General features: G+C 37.8%; 1 protein-coding gene across 1 annotated transcript; it reads right to left on the bottom strand.

Annotated features, from left to right (window-relative positions):
- Positions 1-618: 618 nt before the first annotated feature.
- LOC129258724 (eukaryotic translation initiation factor 2 subunit 3) lies at positions 619-26518 on the bottom strand. Its single transcript, XM_064098792.1, has 12 exons — positions 26245-26518; positions 21950-22013; positions 20547-20674; positions 19448-19569; positions 18321-18415; positions 16619-16777; positions 15568-15702; positions 14753-14847; positions 11271-11415; positions 10527-10696; positions 7021-7193; positions 619-3380 (listed from the first exon to the last, which is right to left on the bottom strand). The coding sequence occupies exons 1-12, from the start codon at positions 26299-26301 to the stop codon at positions 3317-3319; spliced, it is 1407 nt and encodes a 468-aa protein (XP_063954862.1). The 5' UTR covers positions 26302-26518; the 3' UTR covers positions 619-3316.
- Positions 26519-27789: the final 1271 nt, after the last annotated feature.

The following is a 27789-nucleotide window of genomic DNA, read 5'->3' as shown; positions in this document are numbered from 1 at the left end:
AGATCTGACAACTTGTCGGATGAAAATGTTGATGAAACACTCCCCAGCACATGCACACCTAGACCTCGCACCTGCACGAGATACGGCGATCCCGCCTTCGCCTCAATCGCTCCCACTCTCTGGAAGACTTCCTACCCAAATTCGCGATGCTCCTTCCGTTGAGGCCTTCAGTAAAGCCCCTTTCACAATTGGTGTAGCGACTGCTTACAACCGTTGCGATTCTGTGCAACATATATTGTGATTAATGATCGCAAACGATCGCACGAGCAATTGTGAAAGCCCCTTAAGGCAGACTAAAGACATTTCTGTTTTCTTCTTAGTTCTATTCATATTATGTCGTAAATGTCAATATACATATGTTTTCCCTAGACTTATTATGATTATATCTTTAATGTATTACGTGATTTATTGAATGTAATGTAAAGCACATTGTAATACCATTGTATCCTGTATTTTATTGTATCCTTTTACTACTCCTTCATGTTCCTCATCAGCATCATTCTCATCCTCTTCTTCCAATCCTTTCTTTTTCTTCTCCTACTTCTCTTTTCTCTGTATTCTTATATTCTCACCCTCTGTCTCCTCTACTTTATAAACCAAGATAAGATCATCTGAAAATAGAATACAATTTAATCATTTAATGTTTCATTCAATTTCTACACAAGATTCATGTCATAACAAACATCCCATGTCGTAGAACATTAAACAGTTCCACATCCACGGAAACTAATTTCTAACAATGTAACAAGTACGTGGGGGAAAAAAAACTGAAAAACTGATTATCAACATTATCTGGAAAAGATAACAAAACTTAATTTAGTATTTTTTTTTATTATTAAGATAAATAACTTCATGCTCCATGAAGGGGAAAATAGAAGAAAATAAGAAATATTTGTCACAGATACAATGAAAAAAAAAGGAAAAGAGAACTGAATAGCATTTTATCAAGTTAGGACATTCCTCTTTTATACCGTACTAGGTACACCAATCAGGGTTGCCAGTCACTGGGTCTGAAAAGAAGACTGATCCTATATGGGCTGCACAATGTAAAGCCTAATATGGAAGTTGTCAGGGACTGATATGAGGCAAAAGCCTGAAGAGTCAACGCTCTGATCAATGATGTCAATAAATGTTTTATAGATAAAAATGTATTATTCTGCTTACTAGATTCAGGCTTACACATTCTCTACTCCCTGAGGAGTATTTCAGGAATGACAATGTATATTATTATGCACACAATGCTGAACCAACAACTTTTCAATTTTTCCCAAAAAATTTCCCTCCCCTCCAAATTGATATTATCACAAATTTGAGTAATGATAATAAAATATTCACTTCCACATGTCTTGGATGTATTATCCTGATTTAGCCAAACAGCCTTTTAAAGTGTGCAAGCATTTCAATGATTAAATTCCTGCTAGGTAACCATTTACCTCACCTGGGTTGACTGCAGCACATTGTGGCTGAACTTCTTGCTGAAGGAAACTATGCCATGGCTGGGACTTGAACCCACGATCCCTTTTCAGTCAGGAGACCAATCAACTGGGCCACAACACTCCACGGAAATTAGTTTTTGCAGAAAAGGCATTTTCCAAAACTGTGCCATTTTTTCAGAATTTGTGATTTTTTTTTTCTTTTTTGAGCAACTGATAGACAAGTCATAGGCTACATGTACATTCTTTGTCTCATAAATAAAGACAAAATGAAAATTGGAATCAGATATTTTTGAGGATATAGGTAAATGAATTTGATATACACATGCTTCCATATTTTGCATGTTGCTATTCGGGATATAGTCTGTCCAGGAATTCTGTCCTGAAGCAACTTCAATTTATATCAGATTTTTAGAAAACTATTTCGGACTATTCTTTTATGACATAATGGGCTGGAAATTGGTCAGACCAACCACACACCTTTGCATTTGTCATTTAACCCTACCCCTTGCCCCCCTGGGGGATATGCCCCCCCCCCCTGGCTGTGACAAGGGTCTAAATAACATAGCTGTATTAGGAATTAAGTATTAAAAGTTATTGTCAGAACATACCGATTTGTAAACATATATTTATTCATACAATAATAATAACAAGGATGTTCCATAATTATGTATCACATCTACAAAAGAATTAGATTCATAGAACCAGATACATACTGTACACTCCCTATTCTACACTCACTATTCTTCACTTTTCTTCTTCTTCATGGGATATCCAGCGGGCTTTGTATCGTGTTATTACCAAACTGTGAAATATTTCATGCTGTCCAGTCATTTGGAATGGTGGTACGCATGACTTTTTTGATGTGCAATAAGCAAAGGAGAGAAGCATGATCTTTGATTCCATTCTAATAGCACAGTCGCGCCAACTTAACCAGAGTCCAAATAGACCGATGGTACAATATGTCATGAAAACATAAAAACTGTGCTCAATTTGGGGTTTGTATCATCACTGTGACTGTTACATGCGAACATTCTATAAACAATGTTCTACTGATATAAAGTTATACTTTGATTATTGACTGCCAAGAAGACTTTGAATTAACAGATTATTCATAATATCAATTCCATAGAATAATCGACCTTGTAGCACATCCAACCCCCAATCTTACTTCATTTCATGAATTGCTCAAGCCGAGATGGGTTGAAACATTTCATACCAACTACAAAATTGAGACAATTAATTTCAGTATGGACCTATACATGAGCCTTCCAGACCAACTAATTTTATAGAATTGCCCAATACAAACTTGTCAACAAAGAGAAGAATATTTGTATATTTGTATCTTTATGAGCTCATTCAAATAAGAGATTATGTTGAAAGGTTCTTTGGGGGTCTGTTACACAGTAAACACTGATTAAAACACAAACTGATATCTCATCTCATCAGTACTGTAAGAACAGTAAGAGGCATATACTGCTGGGAACAAGATAGCAATTTAACTGCCTCAAAAAAATAGTGTGTGTTCACAAAAATTTAAGTGAGATATTTTATTATTATTTCATAGAGACTTTTCATAATCATAGCAAACATTCACGAAAGCCGACAATGAAAAGCCCCAGTCAATCTTAGTCCAGGGTTTAGAGCTCTGATATAGATGGCATAAAGTGTCAGAAATCCTCAAAGTCAACAGATAGGATTTCAGAATGTTGTATCTTGATAACAATAACAATTTTTGTGAAACAGAGTCTAGTGACAATAAGCAAAGCTCCTCAACAAATGATATCACAATCATACAGACAGGTGCCGATGAAGAATTGTCATTAAGTGGAAGGTTTCCATGGTGATGTGTGTTTCCTACTGATGTTGACCTAGGTCAGCCTCTATGAGTCAAAGGTCGTGGGTTTGATGGTGACACCCCTCCTGATCTGTCCCCACCCGATCAATCTGGAAATTGAAAGAAGAGTAAGAACATTCAGTCACTTCACTAACAATTTGAATGCAGGGAATAATTTTCAGTTTGATAGGCAATTATGATCTTTAAAGAAAAATCAACAAGTTACGATTCTATTTTAAAAAAAAACTTCCTTCACGGGTATTTTGTAAGAAATTTATGCATTGCAAAGATTGATTCAATACAAGGACATTCATATAGGAATGACCTTGAAATTGTTTACTGAATTCATGATAGAAAATTTACAGTGCAATAGACCAGTTCAGAGTTATCTCATGGGCAATTTTGGTCAAATGACCTTTCATTTCTTTCCTTATGATAGGCAGATTTAAAGCAAGATATTATGTCTTTGCATAGACCAGATGACTAGAATAGCACACCAATGAACACTCTATGAAGGTATTTGTTACATTCCTACTTTGAATGCATTAGCATGTTGTTATAACTATGTACTTGGCCGAATGTGTAATACCAGTCGCCAGTGGACACATTGTTTTTTGTGGATCTAATGAAAAACACAATTCAAAAGAATATATGAATAATTCAGACTTCAAAGTTGTTGCTTATGTCACTTAATATTAAACCACCATGTCATTTTAGTACAAATGACCTTCTTCTGATCATGTACAGAATGGAACTCTGAACTGGCTTTTTTGAACCCCTGTTGTTTTTTAAAGGACAAGTCCACCTCAACAAAAAGTTGATTTGAATAAAAAGAGAAAATTCCAACAAGCTTAACACTTAAAAATCTCATCAAAATCGGATGTAAGATAAGAAAGTTATGACACTTTTTAGTTTCGCTTAATTTTACAAAACAGTTATATTGTTATCCTGGTCGGTATGCAAATGAGGGGACTGATGACATCACTCACTCACTATTTCCTTTGTATTTCATTATATGAAATATTCTAATTTTCTCCCCATTTTCCTATGTAACAAACTTTAATTCCTCCCTAAACATTTGGTATTGCCATTGTTTTAACATTTTATGGTTTAGTCAAGTTGGTCCCTATTGTCAAATCTGTAAAAATTGAAATATTGTATCAAGCAACCAATAAAAAACAAAAGAAATAGTGAGTGGGTGACATCATCGACTCTCTCATTTGCATGTCACTGAGTCATATAACTGTTTTGTGAAAAATAAGCGAAACTTTAAATTGTCTGAACTTTATTATTTTATATCCGATTTTGATTAAACTTTCAGCGTTAAGTTTGTTTGATTATTCTCTATTGATTAAAATCAACATTTTTGGGGGGTGGATTTGACCTTTATAGAGAACTATCAATGTTTTAAATTGCTAATCACATGCTATATCTTTTAAAACATGGATCTAGCGTGTTGGTCTGGAATTATCCATGCGGTATCAACATTAACAAGGCCTTTAATAAAAGCAGAAAAATTAGAGAAAAGTGTTGCTTGAAGGTCTGATGAAAATCTATTAATGGATAAATTTTTTTACGCTTTTCATTTGTGACATCTTATGTGAGCAGCTCCCTATATATCATGTAATATAAATTCCAAGTTTTTAGTAGAACATGAATAAAACATATTTTCCTTATAGAAGGGGGTGTGAAATTACTTAGTACGTGCCTAATAATATATCCACCGCATAAATAAAAACACATTTTTTTATTTACCTTTTTTTAAATGACATTTTGGGGAATTTATGTTACATGATATGGAGATGCTCATCAGTGAAGTCACAAAATTTCTTAAAATATTAACACTATTATTTTTTATAAGGATATTCATAAAACAACCAAAATTTTACTCTAATATCATTAATTGAACTTGTTGTCAGAATGAATATCCCTTTAATCTGAATTCTTTAGAAGTGTTGTGGCTCGGTGGATAAGTCTCCGGACTTTGCACCACAATGTCCGGGGTTCAAATCCCATCCGGCACTGTCGTCCTTTGGCAAGGCATTTATCTGCATTTGCCACTCTTCACCCTGGTGTAGTAAATGGGTTCTAGGTAGGAAGGAATACCTTGAATGCTCGAGCGCCCGATTAGGGTAGCTAAATCCGGGGTAATAGTATGCAGTGCTTAGAGACATTTGTATTAAGCGCTACATAAATGTTGCATATTATATTAACACATAAATTTGTCAACAATTATTTTTTACCCTATTACCTACAGCATAGTTTAAAGATGATTAAGACACAAGTCAAAATGAATATTAATGTAATTGCAACATTGCTTTGAAAAATTACAGTGATTTCAGAGTTTCCATTGCACTGCCAATTTAAAAAGTGTAACGATCATCTAAAGTTCAATCGTTTTCATTCAACGACTGCATTACCAAGGAGATGGTTTTTCAAATTTCAATAATAAAAATATTTCTATCTAGATATAATCTATTGCGATGCACACTATTGTTATATTCCAGGCTTCAGCTCGAGCTGCATTCCAGCGCTCAGTGCATTCAAGGAAATAATCCTGCCGGGTACCCATTCACCTAACCTGGGTTGAATGCACCACATTGTAAGTAAATTTCTTGCTGAAGGAGAACACGCCATGGCTGGGATTTGAACCCATGTCCCTCCGATTGAAAGAGCCAGAACCACAAGACCAAGACACCTCCAGTTTTTCTCTTTGTAAAGCCCCTTAGTGGTGCGACTGCTTACAACTGTTGCGATTCTGTGCAACATATATTGTAAGTCAAAAAGGGGCCTAAGCTTTCGATCCTAGCAGAATCTTCGTCGGAGGCAAAATGACAAACATATAAAGTGGAACAACCATAATATAGACCACAAACAAGCTACAGCAACACTAGAAACAAGGAGACAAAAGAGGCATTAGTGAGTAGAGAAGACCAATCAGGTTAGTGAAGGGGATGAAAGAAAAGGAGTAGGCAGACACAAAGGGAAGTTAGTGTAAGTAAGGCCAGTAAAAGACCTCAAGCCAAGAGGGATTAAAATAATGAGGCAGGCAACATCAAACAGGATCTGGAACAAAACAGTGATAATGGGATGAAAAACAAGAGAATTAGTGAGAGGTGGGTCAAACAGGTTACAAAGAAAGGCTTAATAAACTGGTGCATAAGAGTGGGGGAAAAAAAGAAAAAGAATGGGGAACAACTGATAATGTGCAAAAGTATATATGATAAAGCATTAGACAAACTAAGAGAAGAAGGTAAGTGTAACTATGTATCTATAAGTGATATGTATATAAATATATCCAAAAAAGAAATGTATATGAAAAAATATATAAATACATATATGGTGTAACTGATATTGTAATCCGCTAGGTGTGACGGGAAAAAAACATAAGACTATATAGTAGGGAAAAAAAAAAAAAAAAAAAAAAAAAAAAAACCTGTATATGTGAAAAAGAGGAAGCAAATTGCCTAAAAAGGTAAAAGCAAATATAGAAGAGAGGGGGTGTATTATGAAGAAACCATAGTATACATGTAAATAAGCAAATGTGGTAAATCTAAAAGAGGTGAGTGGAGAAAACATATATTTTAACCAAGTGAACGCAAACGATAGCACGAGCAATTGTGAAAGCCCCATTAATCATATTCCACATGTGATTGCTCGTATTCCGCTGTGGAGATCCTGCGAAAAGGTCTCCAGTAGCAAACACCCCCCTTTGTTTGCCGTATGTTGAGCAGTGAATATGATACGTACCTCCAATGTTTCTCAACTCTCCTACTGAGGGCAATCTTCTCTCCAATAGCTGTGCAGACAGGAATGGTCAAAACAACCTTGGCCAAATCAGCCTTGACGGCTTGGACGCGTCCTCCCGTCGACAAGGACCCAATGTTGACCATGAGTACTTCCCCCTTGGTCAGCTTTTGAACCTGAAGGGACAGAATAAAATGGCAGAACAGTGGATAATGTATCTCAAGTATCTCATCAAAGGAAGGTACAATTGAGTCTAGGGGCCCATAACACAAAGCTCAACAATCATTCTAGGACATTTTTTTTTTTCATTGATTGCATTGACTACAATGTATAATGAGATGATCTTTGTAGGTTTGCATGGTGGAGTTTATAACGTGGAGAAGTTTAACGGTTCATCATGTGTAATATGAAGAAGGGAAGGAAATACAGGCAGAAAAATTGAAATGGAAAGACGAGGATTAAAAGAGGAAATTAGAAGTATTCTTTTCTTGAAAGTGAGTGAAGTCCTGAAAAGGACTGTAAACCAGATGAGATGAACTAAATATGGCTTGAGTAGCGATGGTTTGAGTAGTAGCAGGATGAAGTGAAGAGAGGTTAATCAACGTTTCGGGCAGGTTGACTGTCCGTCTTCAGGACAGTCAACCTGCCCGACAGTCACTCCTTCAATCTTTCTACCTGTATTTCCTTCCCTACTTCATATTACACATGGTGAACTGTAAACCTTCTCCACGTTGTAATGTAAAATCGCTAACCATTGTGTTACAGGACCTAGGCGACTTCTCAGTGAGAGGTAAATTGCCAATTCGTCTACCAACTCGTCCACTCACCACACTGTCTACATTCATTTGGTCTAATGCCATTTCGTCCATCAACATTTTGTCTAACAACCATTTGGTTCAATCATCACTTCGACTAATCACCGTTTCGTCCAAAACATTTTGTCTCATAACCAGTTGGTCTAATATCCATTTCAATTTCATTCATCTTCCACAATTGACACTTAGTCCAATTAGACCAAATGGTGTATAGACTAAATGGCTATTGGACAAACTGGTTATTAGGCAAAATGGTGAGTGGACGAATTGGCAATTAGAGAATGTGGATAATGGACAAACTGATGATAGACTAAATGATAGTAGACGAGTTGGCAATTGGACAAATTGGGAATAAACCCTGTGAGAGACTATGGCTTCCACTCTCACCAAGCTGCAACTTCCAAGGTCTCATCAGAGAATGTCTACAAGCCATGTGGGTCTTGAATGAAGCTTTTGGAAATGTTATGCATGATCCAGCGCACTGCTGTAACACATTCTTGGGTGCTACATCCGCTGCATAAGGATATATCATTTATCACAAGAAAGGGTTATCAGTTGCAACTTGCAAACATATTTATGAAAAACCCACCAGTTGTCTATTAATTTCCTTCTAAGTCTCTTAGACATCTATAGTAGCAATGATGTCAAAGAAACAAAATAAATCTCCAAAGCTGTCAGAAACTTTGTGTAAGCAAACATGTTACAATTTCTTCGCAACTACTCAGAAACTCAATGATTCTCAGACAACAACTGAGAAGTCGGGAGAGGTAAGTGTAACTAGCTATATAGAAAGTGGAAAGTATTCGCAAACCATTGTCAAGCCCAGTAATATGTCCCCTTATTCTACAATGTATTTGGATTGCGTAACATTTACTGAACATTGCAATTTTGTTGTGTACAAAACAGGAAGTAAAAAGCATGTTCAAGAGTAAAATTTTGATAGAACAGATTTAATACCTTAAGTCATATTGCATTTAACCAAAGCATTTCACTAAAGTCAAAGTGCCTTTTCACACAAGAATCTTGAATCATCATTGTATTGATGACTGCAATCCATCTTTAGAATAATCGAACTTTCACATGCTCACTCGAAAACTGTGATTTGAATTCAAATTCCCGAGCGAAGGCGGTACGTGTCCTTGGTGACTTGTCAAAGCACTGCATCGCAAATACAAACTATGATGAGTGCTAGACAATTGTATTATTTACAAAAGTGCTTGAAAGGTCACGTAAGTTCCACCTCCCAAAAGATGTTTTGGAGGTTAACCCTCAATCTCCCGGGGTATTTTGATTCTTGTCAATCCCGGGGGGGGGCCATTATGGCCCCCCCTTAAGATCTCGGCCGCCGATTGCGCGAGCGACGCAAAAATTTGCACACTGGTAGTGTGCGATGTAATCTACAAGGCTGTATGGTAAAATTTTCCAAAATAATGAGATTTTATTTTATATGAATTAATTATGCTAATTTATGCATAAATCATACTTTTTGCTATAATTCACTAAATAAAGCTCCTAGAATGCTAATTTTTGGTAAAAAAAATCTTTGTAGCAATCTTAACAATCGCAATAAAAAAAACTTCGGTTCGGAAATCAATTTCTTATGTATTTTATTGTTTTATTAATTTCTTATGTATTTCTTTGTTTTTTTACTTTTTGTTTTTTATTGTTTTTTCAATGGAAATCATTCCAGACTTAGTTCTGATCATAAACAAGGCAAAATTAATTCAGTTTAATCAGTAAAAGTAGAAATAATGATACATTTATGAATTTTGGCTAAATACACAATTTGCATTGGATTTGTACATGAAATCACGTTTATGAGCAATTTTGGGTCTGACATGCACTTACATAATGTTGCGTAATGTCGTAACCGTGTACCCGGGCGTCACAAATTTGGTCTCAAAATTTGCGCGAGACTTGAAAGTAAAAAGTCAGTGAGCGGCGAGGTCAAAAAAATTTGCGCAGCAGATATATCGCGAAAATTGTCAAGGGGGGGGCCATTATGGCCCCCCCCCGGGAGAATTAGGGTTAAGCCTTGCACACTCAAAATTTGTACCGTAATTTGAGTGAAACTTAACTGGAATTCACCTCTGGAGTAGAATTTGAATTCGTGACTGTGTTTAGTGTTTGTGATTCTAAACATGTTCTAGTTTGGTTTCACATGTGCTAAAAATTTGTCTTTAGGCTTATTTTTCACTGGAATCATCATTCAAATTACAATTTTTTTACCGTGAGAAAGGGCGGAAAGATACTCTGAAATTTCAACCAAGATGCATGGTGACATCATTGCATTAACATTTCAAAAAGGCTGAAACAAATATTTTGAACTGAAACTACTGCAATACAATTACAACTGGCTTTCTCAAGGACATTATAGAAGTTAAGTTAAGTTAAGTTATAGGGTGTTTCAAAAAGATATTAGTCTGACTTAAAGTCATCCTAAGTGCAAACCTGCAGTATATCTAAAGGCCACCGCACACCTTATGACCCGACTGGTCTACGACTGGTCTGCGACTGAGTGAGGGGAAATGTGACGTCACAGCTCTTGTCAGCTTGAGAGTGGCAGACCGGTCAGAGACAAATCGCAAGAAAAATTGTAAGGATTTGACATTTCGAAGTCAGATACACCATGCTTGACATCACCAAATTATGACAAGGATGGATTCCATAGATAAGATTCATCAATTGACTGACCTTAGCTCCTTTCTTATCCCCTTCTGTCCTGACACCGAGCAGCCTCCTGAGAAGGAAGTAGGAGATCTCAAGTTCAGTGTATATATCAGGAAGAGCCCCTACTGCACCAAGCACCTGACCCACTAGACGATCGGCTCGACATAGCGTGGGATCGATCTTTGTACCAACACCTACAATAGAGAACAAATAATACATAGTAACCATCCACCTACAACACATTATTTTTACATATTGCATTATTTTTGATGATTTATGGTGGTGATTTTTTTTACCTGAGAAAGCATGAATGCGCTTAAGCAGAGGACCGACGGCTTAAGGTCCTCTCTGAGGGACCTGGGAATGAGGATTTAAATGCCTTACCAAAGGGCACTAGCACACCAATTGGGAATCGAACCCCGGGTCACCGGAATACGAAACCCTCGCTCTACCGACTGAGTTATCGCACCTCTTCTTATGCATTGAATATTAAAGTTTCAAGAGGTAAAGTTATTTTATTTAAAGTCTGGCATAATGCTACGGAAATTATATTCAGACTTTAATCTGCTTTGCTGTAAAGCCTTTTGTTGCTTGGAGTAAAGTCCGAATTGGATTCTACTAGCAGCACTGACGATGACATCATTAAGATTAAGAATTTATTATGTCTTTATTCCTACAGTAGGGATCAAAATAGACTGGAGTTTTGGTTTTAGTATTCATACCATTATTTATAACTTCATTTGATGCTGCTATGGTTAGAATTCTTACCAATGAGCCCTCCGGGAACTGCGAACTGGAGATCATTCTTCTCAGCAAAAAGAGAGACAATCTTGGAGAAGATAGGTCTGCACTGAAGCTTGCCTTCACTATCTTTGGAGACAATACCAGGTCTAACCTCTATCTCCTGCCCAATCTGGAACAGAAAAAGCAATTTATGTTAATATCAAGAAGAAGGAGGAGAAGGACAACAAATATAAAAACATTCATAATAATGGTCAAATTTTGCTTTCATATAGCACTTACATCGGATCATCTCTAAGCGCTTTATAGATTTATTTTTACCCCAGTCATCCTGGCATGCCCACAAACAATTTATGTACTTTCTCCACACACTGGGAAGCATTCCTATGAGAGTTCAACGACTGAACTTTTAGGCATACTACATAGGCATTCACAGCCTACCTGGGTGGAAAGTGGCAAAGTGTGGACTGACACCATGCCAAAGGACAATAGAATGTTCCCAGAAGATGACATGTTGGAGGACTAACGATAAAAGTCAGTTTTTCAAACCTTGATTAATAATTGTTTTTATGATCTAATACACAGGCTTCCCACTGTTATACCCATTAGTGTGACATCATCTGTGTACACTCCACAAATATTGTTTACAATATAAGCTAAATGAAAATCATGTCTTTGACAAAGCTGTTATGGACTGTCGTTAAATCTCACCTTTAATACACCTGAGGAAACTACCCCTTTTAGATTCTTAATCTCACAGCCTAAGCTGTTATGGATTGTCAATTAATCTCACCCTTAATACACCTCTGAAGATACTACCCCCTGCCATGCCCCCTTTTAGATTCTTAATCTCACAGCCTAAGCTGTTATGGATTGTCAATCAATCTCACCCTTAATACACCTCTGAAGATACTACCTCCTTCCACGCCCCCTTTTAGATTCTTAATCTCACAGCCTAAGCTGTTATGGATTGTCAATTATTCTCACCCTCAATACACCTCTCAAGATACTACCCCCTGCCATGCCCCCTTTTAGATTCTTAATCTCACAGCCTAAGCTGTTATGGATTGTCAATTAATCTCACCCTTAATACACCTCTGAAGATACTACCTCCTTCTACACCCCCTTTTAGATACTTAATCTCACAGCCTAAGCTGTTATGGATTGTCAATCTCACCCTCAATACACCTCTGAGGATACTACCTCCATCCACGCCCCCTTTTAGATTCTTAATCTCACAGCCTAAGCTGTTATGGATTGTCAATTAATCTTACCCTCAATACACCTCTGAAGATACTACCCCCTGCCATGCCCCCTTTTAGATTCTTAATCTCACAGCCTAAGCTGTTATGGATTGTCAATTAATCTCACCCTCAATACACCTCTGAAGATACTACCTCCATCCACGCCCCCTTTTAGATTCTTAATCTCACAGCCTAAGCTGTTATGGATTGTCAATTAATCTCACCCTTAATACACCTCTGAAGATACTACCCCCTGCCATGCCCCCTTTTAGATTCTTAATCTCACAGCCTAAGCTGTTATGGATTGTCAATCAATCTCACCCTTAATACACCTCTGAAGATACTACCTCCTTCCACGCCCCCTTTTAGATTCTTAATCTCACAGCCTAAGCTGTTATGGATTGTCAACTATTCTCACCCTCAATACACCTCTCAAGATACTACCCCCTGCCATGCCCCCTTTTAGATTCTTAATCTCACAGCCTAAGCTGTTATGGATTGTCAATCTCACCCTCAATACACCTCTGAAGATACTACCTCCATCCACGCCCCCTTTTAGATTCTTAATCTCACAGCCTAAGCTGTTATGGATTGTCAATTAATCTTACCCTCAATACACCTCTGAAGATACTACCCCCTGCCATGCCCCCTTTTAGATTCTTAATCTCACAGCCTAAGCTGTTATGGATTGTCAATTAATCTCACCCTCAATACACCTCTGAAGATACTACCTCCATCCACGCCCCCTTTTAGATTCTTAATCTCACAGCCTAAGCTGTTATGGATTGTCAATTAATCTCACCCTTAATACACCTCTGAAGATACTACCTCCATCCACGCCCCCTTTTAGATTCTTAATCTCACAGCCTAAGCTGTTATGGATTGTCAATTAATCTTACCCTCAATACACCTCTGAAGATACTACCCCCTGCCATGCCCCCTTTTAGATTCTTAATCTCACAGCCTAAGCTGTTATGGATTGTCAATTAATCTCACCCTCAATACACCTCTGAAGATACTACCTCCATCCACGCCCCCTTTTAGATTCTTAATCTCACAGCCTAAGCTGTTATGGATTGTCAATTAATCTCACCCTTAATACACCTCTGAAGATACTACCCCCTGCCATGCCCCCTTTTAGATTCTTAATCTCACAGCCTAAGCTGTTATGGATTGTCAATCAATCTCACCCTTAATACACCTCTGAAGATACTACCTCCTTCCACGCCCCCTTTTAGATTCTTAATCTCACAGCCTAAGCTGTTATGGATTGTCAACTATTCTCACCCTCAATACACCTCTCAAGATACTACCCCCTGCCATGCCCCCTTTTAGATTCTTAATCTCACAGCCTAAGCTGTTATGGATTGTCAATCTCACCCTCAATACACCTCTGAAGATACTACCTCCATCCACGCCCCCTTTTAGATTCTTAATCTCACAGCCTAAGCTGTTATGGATTGTCAATTAATCTTACCCTCAATACACCTCTGAAGATACTACCCCCTGCCATGCCCCCTTTTAGATTCTTAATCTCACAGCCTAAGCTGTTATGGATTGTCAATTAATCTTACCCTCAATACACCTCTGAAGATACTACCCCCTGCCATGCCCCCTTTTAGATTCTTAATCTCACAGCCTAAGCTGTTATGGATTGTCAATTATTCTTACCCTCAATACACCTCTGAAGATACTACCTCCTTCTACACCCCCTTTTAGATTCTTAATCTCACAGCCTAAGCTGTTATGGATTGTCAATTAATCTCACCCTTAATACACCTCTTAGGATACTAACTACTATTACTTCCACGCCCCCTTTTAGATTCTTAATCTCACAGCCTAAGCTGTTATGGATTGTCAATTAATCTCACCCTCAATACACCTCTGAGGATACTACCTCCTGCCATGCCCTTTTAGATTCTTAATCTCACAGCCTAAGCCTGTTACGGATTGTCAATTATTCTTACCCTCAATACACCTCTGAAGATACTACCTCCTTCTACACCCCCTTTTAGATTCTTAATCTCACAGCCTAAGCTGTTATGGATTGTCAATTAATCTTACCCTCAATACACCTCTGAAGATACTACCTCCTTCCACGCCCCCTTTTAGATTCTTAATCTCACAGCCTAAGCTGTTATAGATTGTCAATTAATCTCACCCTTAATACACCTCTGAGGATACTAACTACTATAACTTCCACGCCCACTTTTAGATTCTTAATCTCACAGCCTAAGCCTGTTATGGATTGTCAATTAATCTCACCCTCAATACACCTCTGAGGATACTACCTCCTGCCACGCCCCCTTTCAGATCCTTCACCTCACATCCAGGCTTGTTCACATCAAATGATCGGATCACTGAAAAGAAGATGTCAACAACAATGGTAAGTAATTAATATTCTTTCTTTTTAACCGTTATAGACCTGGGATATCTGGACTCATCTCACAGCCCGGGGTAAACAGACTAATACTGTGTGTGGTCTTTCTAGACTGTGTTACAAATAGCTAGTTTTAAAATATCCCTTTTTACAAATATTTCATTGTTCCAAATAGACATCAGAAATGAAATACTCTGAAATTTTATTTTTCCCAATTGATCATGGGCCTGGCAGCCGCTGTGCAGCGCCAGATCGACGAGGCTCTATCCCTTTAATTGTTTAACGCCAAACAGGGTAGCAGCATTTCCTATCTTTTAATGTCTTTTGGTCTGATGCGGCCAGGGTTTGAACCATGACCCCCAGGTTGTAAGATGGATGCTATACCAACTGATGGGGGGAGATATCGATTAAAACTAGAAACATAACATTTATCTAGGTATAAAAATCTTAATGTTTTTAAAGGAAAGTACTTGTTTCACCATTTGGCAGCAATCAATCCCCACCCCCTCAACATTTTCCTTGACCGTTTCGTTGTGCAAAATTGTTTACTGCGTCCCTCATTGACTTATTACTTTCAAGTCTCGCGCACGTTTTGAAACCAGATTAACAAATGTTACCCAAAAAAGCCTACTCTGGTTCTGCTCATATTGTGTAATAAAGATTTCACAGATGAATGTAATATTTTGTTGAAGAAGCTTACCGATTAGTCTAGGTTCTGAAGTAAAGTCTCTAACTGGGATAGGTATTTTCTTGGTGATATATTCACAGATGACTTCTATATTATGCTTCAGCTGAGCAGAGATAGGAATGACTGGAGCTCCTTCAGCTACCGTACCTGAAAACAAATAATACAAGTTTTTCTTCTGTCTGAGTTAATTCTAAAGCAATAGCTATTGTTCCAATATTTTGTCTATAAAGTTTCTAACTAGGTTAATAGTACTTCTTTCAAGTACAGCAAGAGTCAGTTAGACAAGATGAATAGTGGAGTAAAAGGATTCGGCCAAAATTGACATAGCTCATGAGAGTCCAGTAACACAACGCATTGCGACCGATCATACCACTGATTTTTATAATTGATTGTACATTATGATCAATCATGAAGATCAGCTGTGTAATCAATCATTGAGTTCTGTATTACAGGGCTAAACCTTTGGTTTTTAGACCAAACCTAAATCAACCCTTTCAACTGACCTTGAACAAACTTCAGGATCTATTCATATTGCTCCCTTGCATGACCCTCTTTGACCAGGGCCAAGCCTGTGGTTTTTAGACCAAACCTGCATTTCAACAGACCTTAAACAAACTTCAGGATCTATTCATCATTCCCTGATGAAGTTTAAAAATTCCCTGATAATTATTTAAACCCATTCCCAGTTTTGCATATTTTCTAAGTTTTTGCAGTGAATTACATGTATTTTCAGTATAAAAGCAACTACGTAAAACTTATTAGTACCACCATAACCAAGACATTGTTTTGATATGCAACAAAATATAACAGAGTCTGACTGAATTACTGTGCTTTTTACTTTTGGGCTGATCAAAATTCCCTGATTTATCCCTCATTTGAGGCATTTTCCCCTGATTTGAGGTATTTTTTATTCAATTCCCTGAATGGAAAAAAGTAAAACAATTATCTGATTTCCTTGATGGGATGGGAACCCTGATTCATATTGCTCCCTCGCTTGACTATCTTTGACCAGGGCCAAGCCTGTGGTTTTGAGACCAAACCTTCATCAACCCTTTCAACTAACCTTGAACAAACTTTAGGATCTGTTCGTATTGCTCCCTCGCTTGACTCTCTTTGACCAAGTCAATCTTATTCTGAAGGATCAGGATGTGTTTGAGCTTCATGATCTCAATGGCTGCAAGATGTTCCGACGTCTGGGGTTGAGGGCAGGATTCGTTGCCGGCTAAATAAATATTTCAAATTTTGGATAAATAGTTTTTAGTTCCACGATGGCTTGCATGCTAATGAAACTGTATCGTAATAAGAACTGAGCATTAATTATATTATATCCCTTATGCCCCCATCACACTTATTCGGAATCAGCAGGAATCTAGCAGAAGCTGGAACGAAAAAGTATTAAAAAAATCTAGAAATTTTTGGGAGGAACTTATGAATTCACCAAACTGGAGTTGAAATTCAGTAAATTGACTAGGTGAATCATCATACACTAGTCAAAATGAACCTCAATGGAGTCAGATTGATAATTCGTGCTACATTCTTGGACATTCTAGGCGCATTCCAAATATTCTGACTGCATTCTGAGTGCATTCGAAATATTTTTGTCATTTCTTTTGGCCGTCCCGAAGGTTTTGGTCATGTTCAAAACATTCGAGGGATATTTTCGAACGGTGTTCGTAGTAGATTTAAATGACAAACTGGTGGTCGAACAATAGTTCTTTCATTCCGGCCAATTCTGCTTGATTCGGAATAAGTGTGATGGGGGCTTTGCTTAAGATTGTTGTATTGAGAGTGTACAAAAGGAGAAAAAGAATAGTTTTACTACGAAAAACATTTGCCATGAAATAGTTTATTTTCCTTGCTGACGTCACGCATAGTCCATTTTTTCCCTAGGGAAAAAGTGAACTATACGTTTTTTTGACCCCCCCCACCTCGATTCGCGAGCTGTGCGGCGCGATGCAAGCAGAGCGCTGCTCAGCCCAACGGTACTCTCCACTGCATGCCACGGGGAAACTTTCGGCGAGCTGCACTAACCAGGTGTGCTTGCTGAACAGACGATCCATACGGCAAGGCACTATATTTTCTCAACTTCTCAACGATTGTTCTATATAGACTTATTAAAAATCGTTTCGCTGTAAAAGTCGGGTATCAACGAAGAATATCGTATGAAGAATATATATGAGTCGAAGGGATATAAAACAAATATACAATGACCCATTCTCGGAACAGGCTAAAACTATTCGCACTCAGGAACATCACATAGTACTATTCTCCCTCGGGCCGATGGCCCTCGGGAGAATAGTACTATGTGATGTTCCTTCGATGCGAATAGTTTTGGCCAGATCCTCGAGTGTCATTGTATATTTGTATACTATGATTACATAAACATTTCAGAATCAAAGTTGTAGTAAAGTTATCACTCAATTTATTACAGAAGCATCATCATAGCAAAACCATTTATCATTTAAAATGTGACCGCAAAACAACTTAACCGTTTGAGCCGCACAATTTTTGTGAGGTCCCATAAATGAACTTCTGTGTGAAGAACAGGTAACTCTCTGCAATATAGATTTATCTTTCTAATCATTTTGGTGATTGTAAGACCCTTTATATATCCATTGTAATTAACATCGGACAATTTGAAAGTGCCTCTGTGATTTGTTGCCATATTTTACATGTTACCTACTGAATACTGGCATTTCCGTAGGCTTGTATGGGGACAACCTGGTTCCAGTATGCTATGACATAATTCATCATTTTTTTTTTACCTATTAACAGCAATGCTGCATCCATAACAGCTGCTCCGTTCAACATAGTTGCCATAAGAATGTCGTGACCAGGGCAGTCTACAAATGATACATGTCTAGAAAAGAAATGCAAAAAAAATTCATCAATCCCTTTCACCTATTTTGGCATCCCCCTTGTCTCTTTTCACCAACCCCACTCCCTCTCTGCCCCCCATCCGTTACATGAAAAACTACGATAAATCTGCAATGCAAAATAAAATATATATTCAATTAAATTCCATTATATTCTTTCCATCTCTTTCTCATATTTTCATTGATAGTTAAATCTAAACATATAGCTTTAAATCAATTTGTACAACATATTATAACAGCATGAAACTGGAAAGGAAGGAGAACAACTAAAAAGCAGAGATTGTAGGGTAAATGCCCCCTTTTCTGAATGATGTTTCCATGTTTATTGCTGTGGTATCCATTACCATACCAATGCAGTTTCCAAGACATGGACAAAAATATTTCTTGCACGTTTCTACCTCAAAATCAATGTGTGAGCCAAATTTCATGAGCACTGGTTAAAACTGATGGGAGTAGTTTGACCTGCAAGATTTTTACCTACTTTTCACGGTGACACGACTTTTGCTCCTGCGACAATTGCTCCGATCTTAATATCTCAAGAGGCCATAGGGTTATAGTTAGGATTGCAATAGAGGTTTTGGTTCAGAGTAAAGTAAACATAATGATAAGGGTTTATTTAGATTTGGAGGTTAGATTTTATGTTTGGCTTAATGTGCAGATTTTCCTTTGGAACAATTGTCGGCGAAGCTAATGTCATACATGTAAAACCAATTTTTGCAATATAATAAATAATGCAACAACAAAAAAAAAGCTATTTGATTTTCATTTTATAAAAATATTGTGCGGTGACACAACATTTGCATCTGCAACAATTGCCCCAGGCTTAATTTCGTCTAAGATGTAGTGTTAGGATTGCAACAGGGTTTTATGATAGGTTTAAGGTGGGGTATAGTGTTAAACGAAGGGTTGAAGTTGGTCATTCGATTAATGTGTGGAATTTAGAGCGAGGCAATTGTCGCCGGAGCAAATGTCATGGAACCCTTTTGTGCAACCAACCCCAAAAGGTGCAAACTTACCTGTGTAATCTAAACCTGCCTGAGCAGCCTTGTCTATCACAGGCAAAGGAGTCATCTTTATTACTACCAGCTGACCTGTAACATCCTGGCCTAGGGCAAGCAGGACAATCACACTTATATACCTAGTAATGACAATAGAACCAAACAGACAAATCAGTTAATAGTAATAAATATGATAATAGCTTTGTGGCCCAGTTGATTAGTCTTCTGACCTTGAAACAGAGGGTCACCGGTTCGAATCCCAGCTATAGCGTAATTTCCTTCGGCAAGATATTTATCCACATTGTGCTGCACTCAACCCAGGTAAGATAAATGGGTACCTGGCAGGAATTTATTTCTTGAAATGCCACCACGCTGTAAAAGGCTGCGGGGCTAAAGCCAGGGTAATGATATCCAATTGAGCGTATAGGGACACATTTGGCAGTGATATGCACTATATAAGCATGTTGGTATTATTATTTTGATAACAGCTGGATTTAAATAGCACTTTTTACCAAAGGATACAAAGCGCATCTATCATTATCCCGGCTTTATCTCCAGTGCAAAACAACACTTCACTTTTTTTTCGATCTGCAATTTCTGATTTCTTGTCTTCAAATCATATTTTCCTTTCCTGTTTTACAAACTGACTTGTCATTTCTAATCAAATAACATCTCAGTATAAAGTATATGAAGAGCTGAGAGAGAAGCTTTCTCGTACATGCATATTGAATAAAATTGTATTTATCACATATAGTATTACCATGCTTTATGATATTAATACTTGTTGTGTAGAGTGTTTATCACAATATTGTTTGTGTGTGTGTGTGCGACTGTAATAAATGACTGGTATACATGCACTCTTTACACTAGTCTGCATGCACAGACCTTGACTGAACATTTGATTCAAAAGTGGGTCTCCATACAAGACTAGCATGAAAACAACTTTCGAGGGACCTTCTCTACACAAGTCACTAGCAGGGATTTTAGGCTGCATTTAATCAGACCCACTTTCCTCAAGTGAAGAGTTTGCACAGGATTTAATAGATTAATGAGCTATATAAAAGAATATCTGTTGTAAACAGGACCTATTCAATGCGGGCAGTATGCCAGATCTTACCTTTGCATTTGCATAGCCGAGCTTAATGGTAATATTTCTTTCCAATTCGTTCTTGAATCTGACAGTCTGAACACCTGAGATGGCCTTCACGACTGTGGATTTACCATGGGCTACATGACCAATTGTACCTGTGGTAGGTAGGAAACATAGCATGACTTCATTGCATTAGATGTCACGTTGATGGTACATATACATGTGTAAATGGTGCTGATATTCTATGGTCGAACACACAGGCTCCCGACCGCTTCCATTATCAATGAATGTACCCCATCGGAAAGTGCATTTTATTACAATCAAGAAATGCAATCAAATCCAACATGTTTTATTAAAATTTATTTGTCAATGCAAGAAAACAAGAAAAGAATTGAAATCTATGTACATGAATATGAAGTTACATGTAGTAGCATGAACATAAATAAAATGGGAGACTTGCATTGGGAGAAGTACACGCATTATTTCATAATCTTGAGAGTCATATAATGTTATTTCTTTTAGCATTCATACAAAGTCTGGATATTCAAATGAAATCTGAAGCCAAGTGAATCATGGTCAAACAACTGACTCAAGTTTTATGAATCAGATCAACAAACTTTTAAAGTTATGACAGTAATTCAACAAATACCCCCAACTTGGCCAAAGTTCATTGACCCTAAATGACCTTTGACCTTGGTCATGTGACCTGAAACTCATGCAGGATGTTAAGAAATATTTGATTACCGTAATAACCAAGTTTCACGAACTAGGTCCATATACTTTCTAGGTTATGACATTTCAAAAACTTAACCTTAAGGTGACCGCACACCTTACGATTGGTCTGCGACCCGATTTTGGAATAAAACGTAGTAGAATTTGATGCCAATATTGAGACATGGAATATCTTACTACACTGTTGGTCATAAAGGTGGAATAAAATATTTTTGAATAAAAATCGACAGTTTTGTTGGTATTTGAAAGGCTAAGCGTAGACAAAATGGTAATTGAGATATTACATAACGTTTCCCCATTACACAGGTGACATTATAACATGAGAAATTTTGATTACGTAATAAATTCTTTTGTTGTAGACTACAAAAGCCTATGCATATGATATTCTGTCCCTTTCCCTGATTTAGCACTGTGTATAAGAAGGTTGCATTTTTTCTAGTTCCTTGTACCATTTGAAATAAAAATCGGTAGAGACGTTCCCTGGACTATGCCTGGTCCAACGGCAACAGCAATACGCGAGAGAGTGGTAGCACTGCGACAGGAGGGCTACAAGCAGACTGATATCGCCGAAACTAAGTTATGCTGCCTTTTCAAAAACTTAACCCTCGGTTAAGATTTCATGTAGACGCTGCCGTCGGAAAAACGGCACCTATAGTCTCACTCTGCTATGCAGGTGAGACAAAAAGGAAAAAACTTACCAATATTAATAGTTGCTTGTCTGCTTATAACTTCAGGGGAGAGTGGATTCAACTTGGAAATATCCTGCAGAATTAAAAAGAATATGATATCACTATTTTTGTCACAGTACATATACGGCAAGTCGTAGGTACCCTCCACTAATGTTGAGAAGTGAAAGTATGGATTTAAAGTTCAGAACTATTTAGCTGCAATTTTGGTTGAGCACATGTTTGGCATGAGATAGATGTTCTTTGTTACATTCCCACAATGGTTAGAAGAACATGTACTGTGAAAACGTTGAAGGTGTTGGGGCAAAAGCACTCACACAAGCATGCGAGGTTAGTTGTACTAACTAAGCCTGAGTCGAATCGATTTAAAAATCGGTGTTCAATCGATGTCATCGAGCGCCGGTGCAGATTTTGCAAAATCGGTGCATCGAAAAAAAATAATAATAATACGTCGGCCGGCCGATTCGTTTGGTTCACACAATCAATCATCAAAATAAACAGAAATGTCCATCCTGACTACTAGTACTACTTACTTGATTTGTATTCCCCCCAAAATGAAACCGATTGTGTAATTATGATGCCTATTCACCATTAATTTGAAGTTTATTTCGATCATAGTTCGAGTCTTACTCGTCTGCTCGTGCAGAGATAATTTATGCACGATGAATTCATGAATGGAAATCATCGATCGTGCAGCGCATGCGCTGTACTGTGCTTTAATCAAAACAGAAAATGGCCGGGAAATTGACGCAATCAACGAAAAATAAACCTTTGTTTCATGAACAATATTAATATCATGACCATAGAACATTATTTAATCGTAATATTTGACAATAATTTGCATATGATAATCATTAATATGAATTTAGAGCTTGATGTGAAACGTTTGTATTTCGTTTCAATTTTCAATGACGGACATCACATGACGATCGACTTGAGCGAGTGCACTTGTCTAAAAAAAAAAATTATCACGTCAGGATTGATTCTCGAACATTGTCAACATGCAGAAACTTTTTCAAGATCGTAATATCTCCATATGACATTTTACATGACAAAACAGAGTAAATTGCGTGATATTTTTTTTCCATCAATTTGAAGCTAATTTGTGCCCAACTTCGGGCTCTGATTTTCATGAATGGAAAATATGTCCTACGTCAACGAAAGCGCATGCGCATTGTGCTTCTCGGAGCTAGCTAGCTCCGGAGACGTCCAGGCCAGAGATGGAATAAAAATAAAAAATAATGCCAGTATAATACTATAAATACTTCCATATGAACATGACATGCTTTGCTGACATTGTCAATATCTTTAATATGGCCATAAAATCTTATTAAATCGTAATTATTTAACATCCAATAATAATTCATATGAATTTAGTGCTCGATCCGAGACATATTTATTTCGATCGCATGCTCTTGTCTTGTGTCTTAATTAAAAAAATATGGATTATCATATCAGGATTAATTCTCGAACATCGTCATTACTCATATTCCACAATCTTTCCTCACAATCATTATATCAGCATTGAATACCAATTCAAATGACCATCCAGAGAAAATTACGTATTTATTCCCATCAATTTGGAGCTCATTTTGGATCTAACTACACAATCTCAGGCAAGTTACAGTGCTCCCACTGGTTGCACTTTTTTGCTGACGCTGGCCGCGGCTGGTGTGTGCACGTGCGAGTCTGGATCGCGAATGCTAGTTGACCAAAAATCGTTCGGTTCGACTCTGCGTGACTCATGTCTTTGATATTGTTTCATTAAACTTATATATTGTCATCTGCAAATATCATTGTTGATGATATTTTGGGAAGAATTCTGCATTGGTCCCCGGCTTTTTTGTGTTTTGTGATCATGGAAAATACAAACGAACTTTGCTCTGTCATCTGCTTGTGCAACGCTCACCCAGCCAGCGCATACCGTCAGTGCATGCAATGCGTGCATAGCGCATCGACGCGACGGCCGGAGCAAAAAAAATATTGACTCGATTTTCCCCGCCGCGCCTTCAAAATTCGATTCATCGATGTTCGATCAAATTAAAGCTGTCGAACACCGGTTTTCAAAATAATCGATATGACTCAGGCTTAGTACTAACCACGCACAACGCATGTCATTTCATAATGAATTTTGACGTTTTCATTCATCACACGAATGTGAGAGAATGAAACACGCCAAAATCTTCACATTATACTAAATTTATTCATCTCAATCTTATCATTTAATTTTCAAAATGTGCTTGAACGTATTTATAAAAAGGGATTTTCAACGCTTACCTCCAAATCTCAGCCAAGACACTCCGTCCGATCCTTAATACTGCGGTGGAAATTACGCAAACAATCGAAATGCAAATTTTTCCTATCGAACAGTCTAGATTCAAGTCGTCGGCGCATAATAGGAAATTGTACCAAAAAAATCAACAGGTTGCATCTCACGTATAATCGCTGATGGCGCTACATCATAAAATAACGCTGAACAGCGAAAAAAAATGCGGAGCGCCTAGAACGCAACCAGCAGTACAGCTGATCTGACGTAAACAAGTTTATTAAATAATATCGCGCGCCCTCTCTGTGCGTATAGAGAAAACCAGCGAATTAGCTCCATGCCTGCTTCGACATCAAGAAAAATCATCAATATAAAGTACCAGAAAGACAGAGAGGAATTGAAATTGGCTTCATATCGTTAGGTAAGTTTCATATCCAAAGTTTATCTCATTTTAAATAGGTGCACGGCGGCGGTAATGTACCCGTGGGTGGGCAAAAGGTAGGGATGATTTTGAATGAAGTGTTCCATAGAGATTGAAGCTAAGCAGTTGATAAAATGCCACAGTGATCATTGGGCTTTAATATGATCACTTTGAAACCTCTTCCTTCACTTCCTTATGAATATTGCTACCGGTACATGTAGCTCAATTGTAAATGGTGCACATTTGATTTTACGAAATAATAAATAATTTGATGAATAAATTACAAGAAACAACATGACACACGCAATCTCTAACTTGCTGCAACTAGCAAGTTGAAGCGGGACATTTTAGCACTTTTTAATCTAGCATCGCTCATGATTTTGCCGCCCTCTATACGCATCACGTAACTAGGTTGCAATAACAATGGAGTCGTTCCACATGTAAACAACGCAAATACAATGGCTACGACCCTTGAACTGCTTATGTATTACGTACTTCCGATGCGCGATGCCGTTTTGAAAAACAATTCATAGATAAAAAAAATATTTTATGAATATTAAAACTTATTACGTGATTATATATAATTAGTAGTAAGATAATAATTATTTATAATCACGTAATAGGTTTTAATATTCATAAAAAATTTTTTTTTTCTATGAATTGTTTTTCAAAACGGCATCGTGCATCGAAAGTACGTAATACCTACGTAATACATAAGCAGTTCAAGGGTCGTAGCCATTGTATTTGCGTTGTTTACATGTGGAACGAGGGGGTCTTCGCGACATCAGTCTGGTAAGAAACCCTATTTTTTATACTTTTTAAGTGACCATTTGTAAAACCTTCCTACGCATTACGCGTGGGAAGGTGTAGAAATTAAAAAAATAAACCTATTTCGTGCGATTCTAGTGCACAAAGATGGATTTCCTGGGGAAATCCATCTTTGTGTACTTCCTTCGCTTACGTGTATATATGAAACCCTGTTCAAGACTCCAGTCCCATGATAAGAAGTATATGTCAGATTGATAAAACATCATCATGGGAGTCCTCAAGACTACGTGCGCCTCTACTGTTCATGGGGGAGTAAGCCTACGTATAGTAGATGACTTTTACTCCCCAGAAGCCTCCAGGCTATCCACGCGGGCGGAAACCGTTCGGATATCCGTTTGTTGGCAGCACTGACTAATTTTAAATTTATAATATATTTTCATCAAAACGCGACTGAGACTGAGTTGTGACTGAGGTGTGCTGGTAATCGACCGGTGCGAAACTGCATTAGCGCCGCGAGACGTGTGTGTACGAGGAGAAATTAAAAAAATTTAAAAAATGTTTTAAAAATCCTCGAAACAGACGGCTGCCAGGAGTGCCAGCTGTCTATGCCAGGCAGTGGCAGTGCCAGCCAATTGCACGCACCTCGCCGCGTGCCGCGGCTGCGCCTGGCTTAACGACGATCTATTCTTTCCGTCTCGTAAACTTAGCCTGGCCCTAGGCCAGGGGCATCGACGGAAAACACGCAAAGAGTCTCAATGTGACCAATTTCAATTTTTACGACATGCATTTCTTCGACAGGACCTAACATTTCAGATGTACCAGTCTTAGTTTGATCTCGAAAATAATACATACCAAATTGTCCAAATCTTGTACTGCCAGATTGTCCACTGCCGGTGTCTCCATCGCCATTTTTTCCACATGTGATTGACCTGTGATATGAGATGACCCGGAAGTAGCTTGCTTGGAATTGGATATGATGAAATCATATCAGCAGCTGATAGCTGCTTGCGCAACAACGCGATGATATGATAGAGGCGCTGTCGGAAGCCTTTCCGAGCGAAGCGAGGGATATAGCGAAGCAGAGGGCGAGCAGATGCATGCTCGCTGCGCTCGCCAGGCCTAATTCGCAGGATTAGGAAATCCCTCGCTTCGCTCGGGAAACAGCCGCCAGGGCCTCGACAAGAGGCTATAGCATAGGCGGATCCAGTGAGGGGGGACCGAAGGACCACCCCCCCCCTATTGGCGGAGCAAAAAAAAGGGAAAGAAAGAAAAAAAAAGTTTAAATTAAGAGAGGAGAACAAAGAAGAGGAGGAATAAAGACGAGTGAATAAAAAAAAGATTAAAATGAGAGGAAGACTTGGAAAATGAAAAGAATCTTTCATATTATAGGCCTATGTTACTATATAAAATTTTCGCTCGCGCTTCGCGCTCGCACTGTTAGATGATTTGCGTAACTGGTTCAATATCGAGCTCAAAAATCAAGTTTGGAAGTCAATATATACAAAACATATTTCACCTCGGAAATCAAACTTTCATTATTTCGTGTGATTTACAATTTGATTTTTATAAAGTGCTCTGTAAAAATGTCAGTTTTGTGGTCTGAATATTAACATTTTCTGCTCGCGCTGCGCGCTCGCAAATTCTGATTTATCAGGTTCTTATTATTTTCGTGTATTCCATAAAGTTTTCAAAATATCCCTTCAGGTCTGATTGCATGTCAAAACGTATCAGCTAGCGCTGCGCGCTCGCATTTTAATTGGCCGCGAGTTATGTATGTGTCAATATATTGATTACACAGCAAACTAATCCTTTTTTCATGACAGTTTATCAAAAATTTCGGCTCGCGATTTGCATTTGCATTCATTCCGCGCCCTCATTATGCATTAAAAAATTAGATATCAATTTAATAATTAAATTGTCCTTTTCGTTTCATCTCGCACTTAGCAAGAGGAATAGAAAGATAGTCATCATTTTCATACGATGACATTATGTCCTAAGGATGTCCCGGTCAAAGTAATAATAATGAAAAATGTCAGCTCTTTATTAAAGGGTAATCCAGCCTTGGCCATTGAATGATGTGTTGGGAAGGAGAAAAATAAATTAAACAGAATGGTGAAAGTTTGAAAGAAATCGGACAAGCAATAAGAAAGTTATAGCTGCTTTAAAATTGAGATCACTAATACTATGTAGATTTCAAATTGGCAACTGGGTAAGTAAATTATGACAAGGGGCAAGGACAACTTTCCCATAGGCCATGTACTTTATTATCAGTGATTTGTGGTTTTCTCCTAAGTACCCATTCCCCTGGGGCAGTAATCTAAATATAACCCTGGTTAGTAAATTGTTTTATGTCCTCATGAAAGAAAAATATAATTTGAAATAAAACTTTTGGGGAAA

Source organism: Lytechinus pictus, chromosome 4 (genome assembly GCF_037042905.1).
Source record: "Lytechinus pictus isolate F3 Inbred chromosome 4, Lp3.0, whole genome shotgun sequence".
Lineage (NCBI taxonomy): Eukaryota > Metazoa > Echinodermata > Echinoidea > Temnopleuroida > Toxopneustidae > Lytechinus > Lytechinus pictus.
Note: the sequence above shows the minus strand (reverse complement) of the source record. Positions and strands in the feature narration are given on the sequence as shown.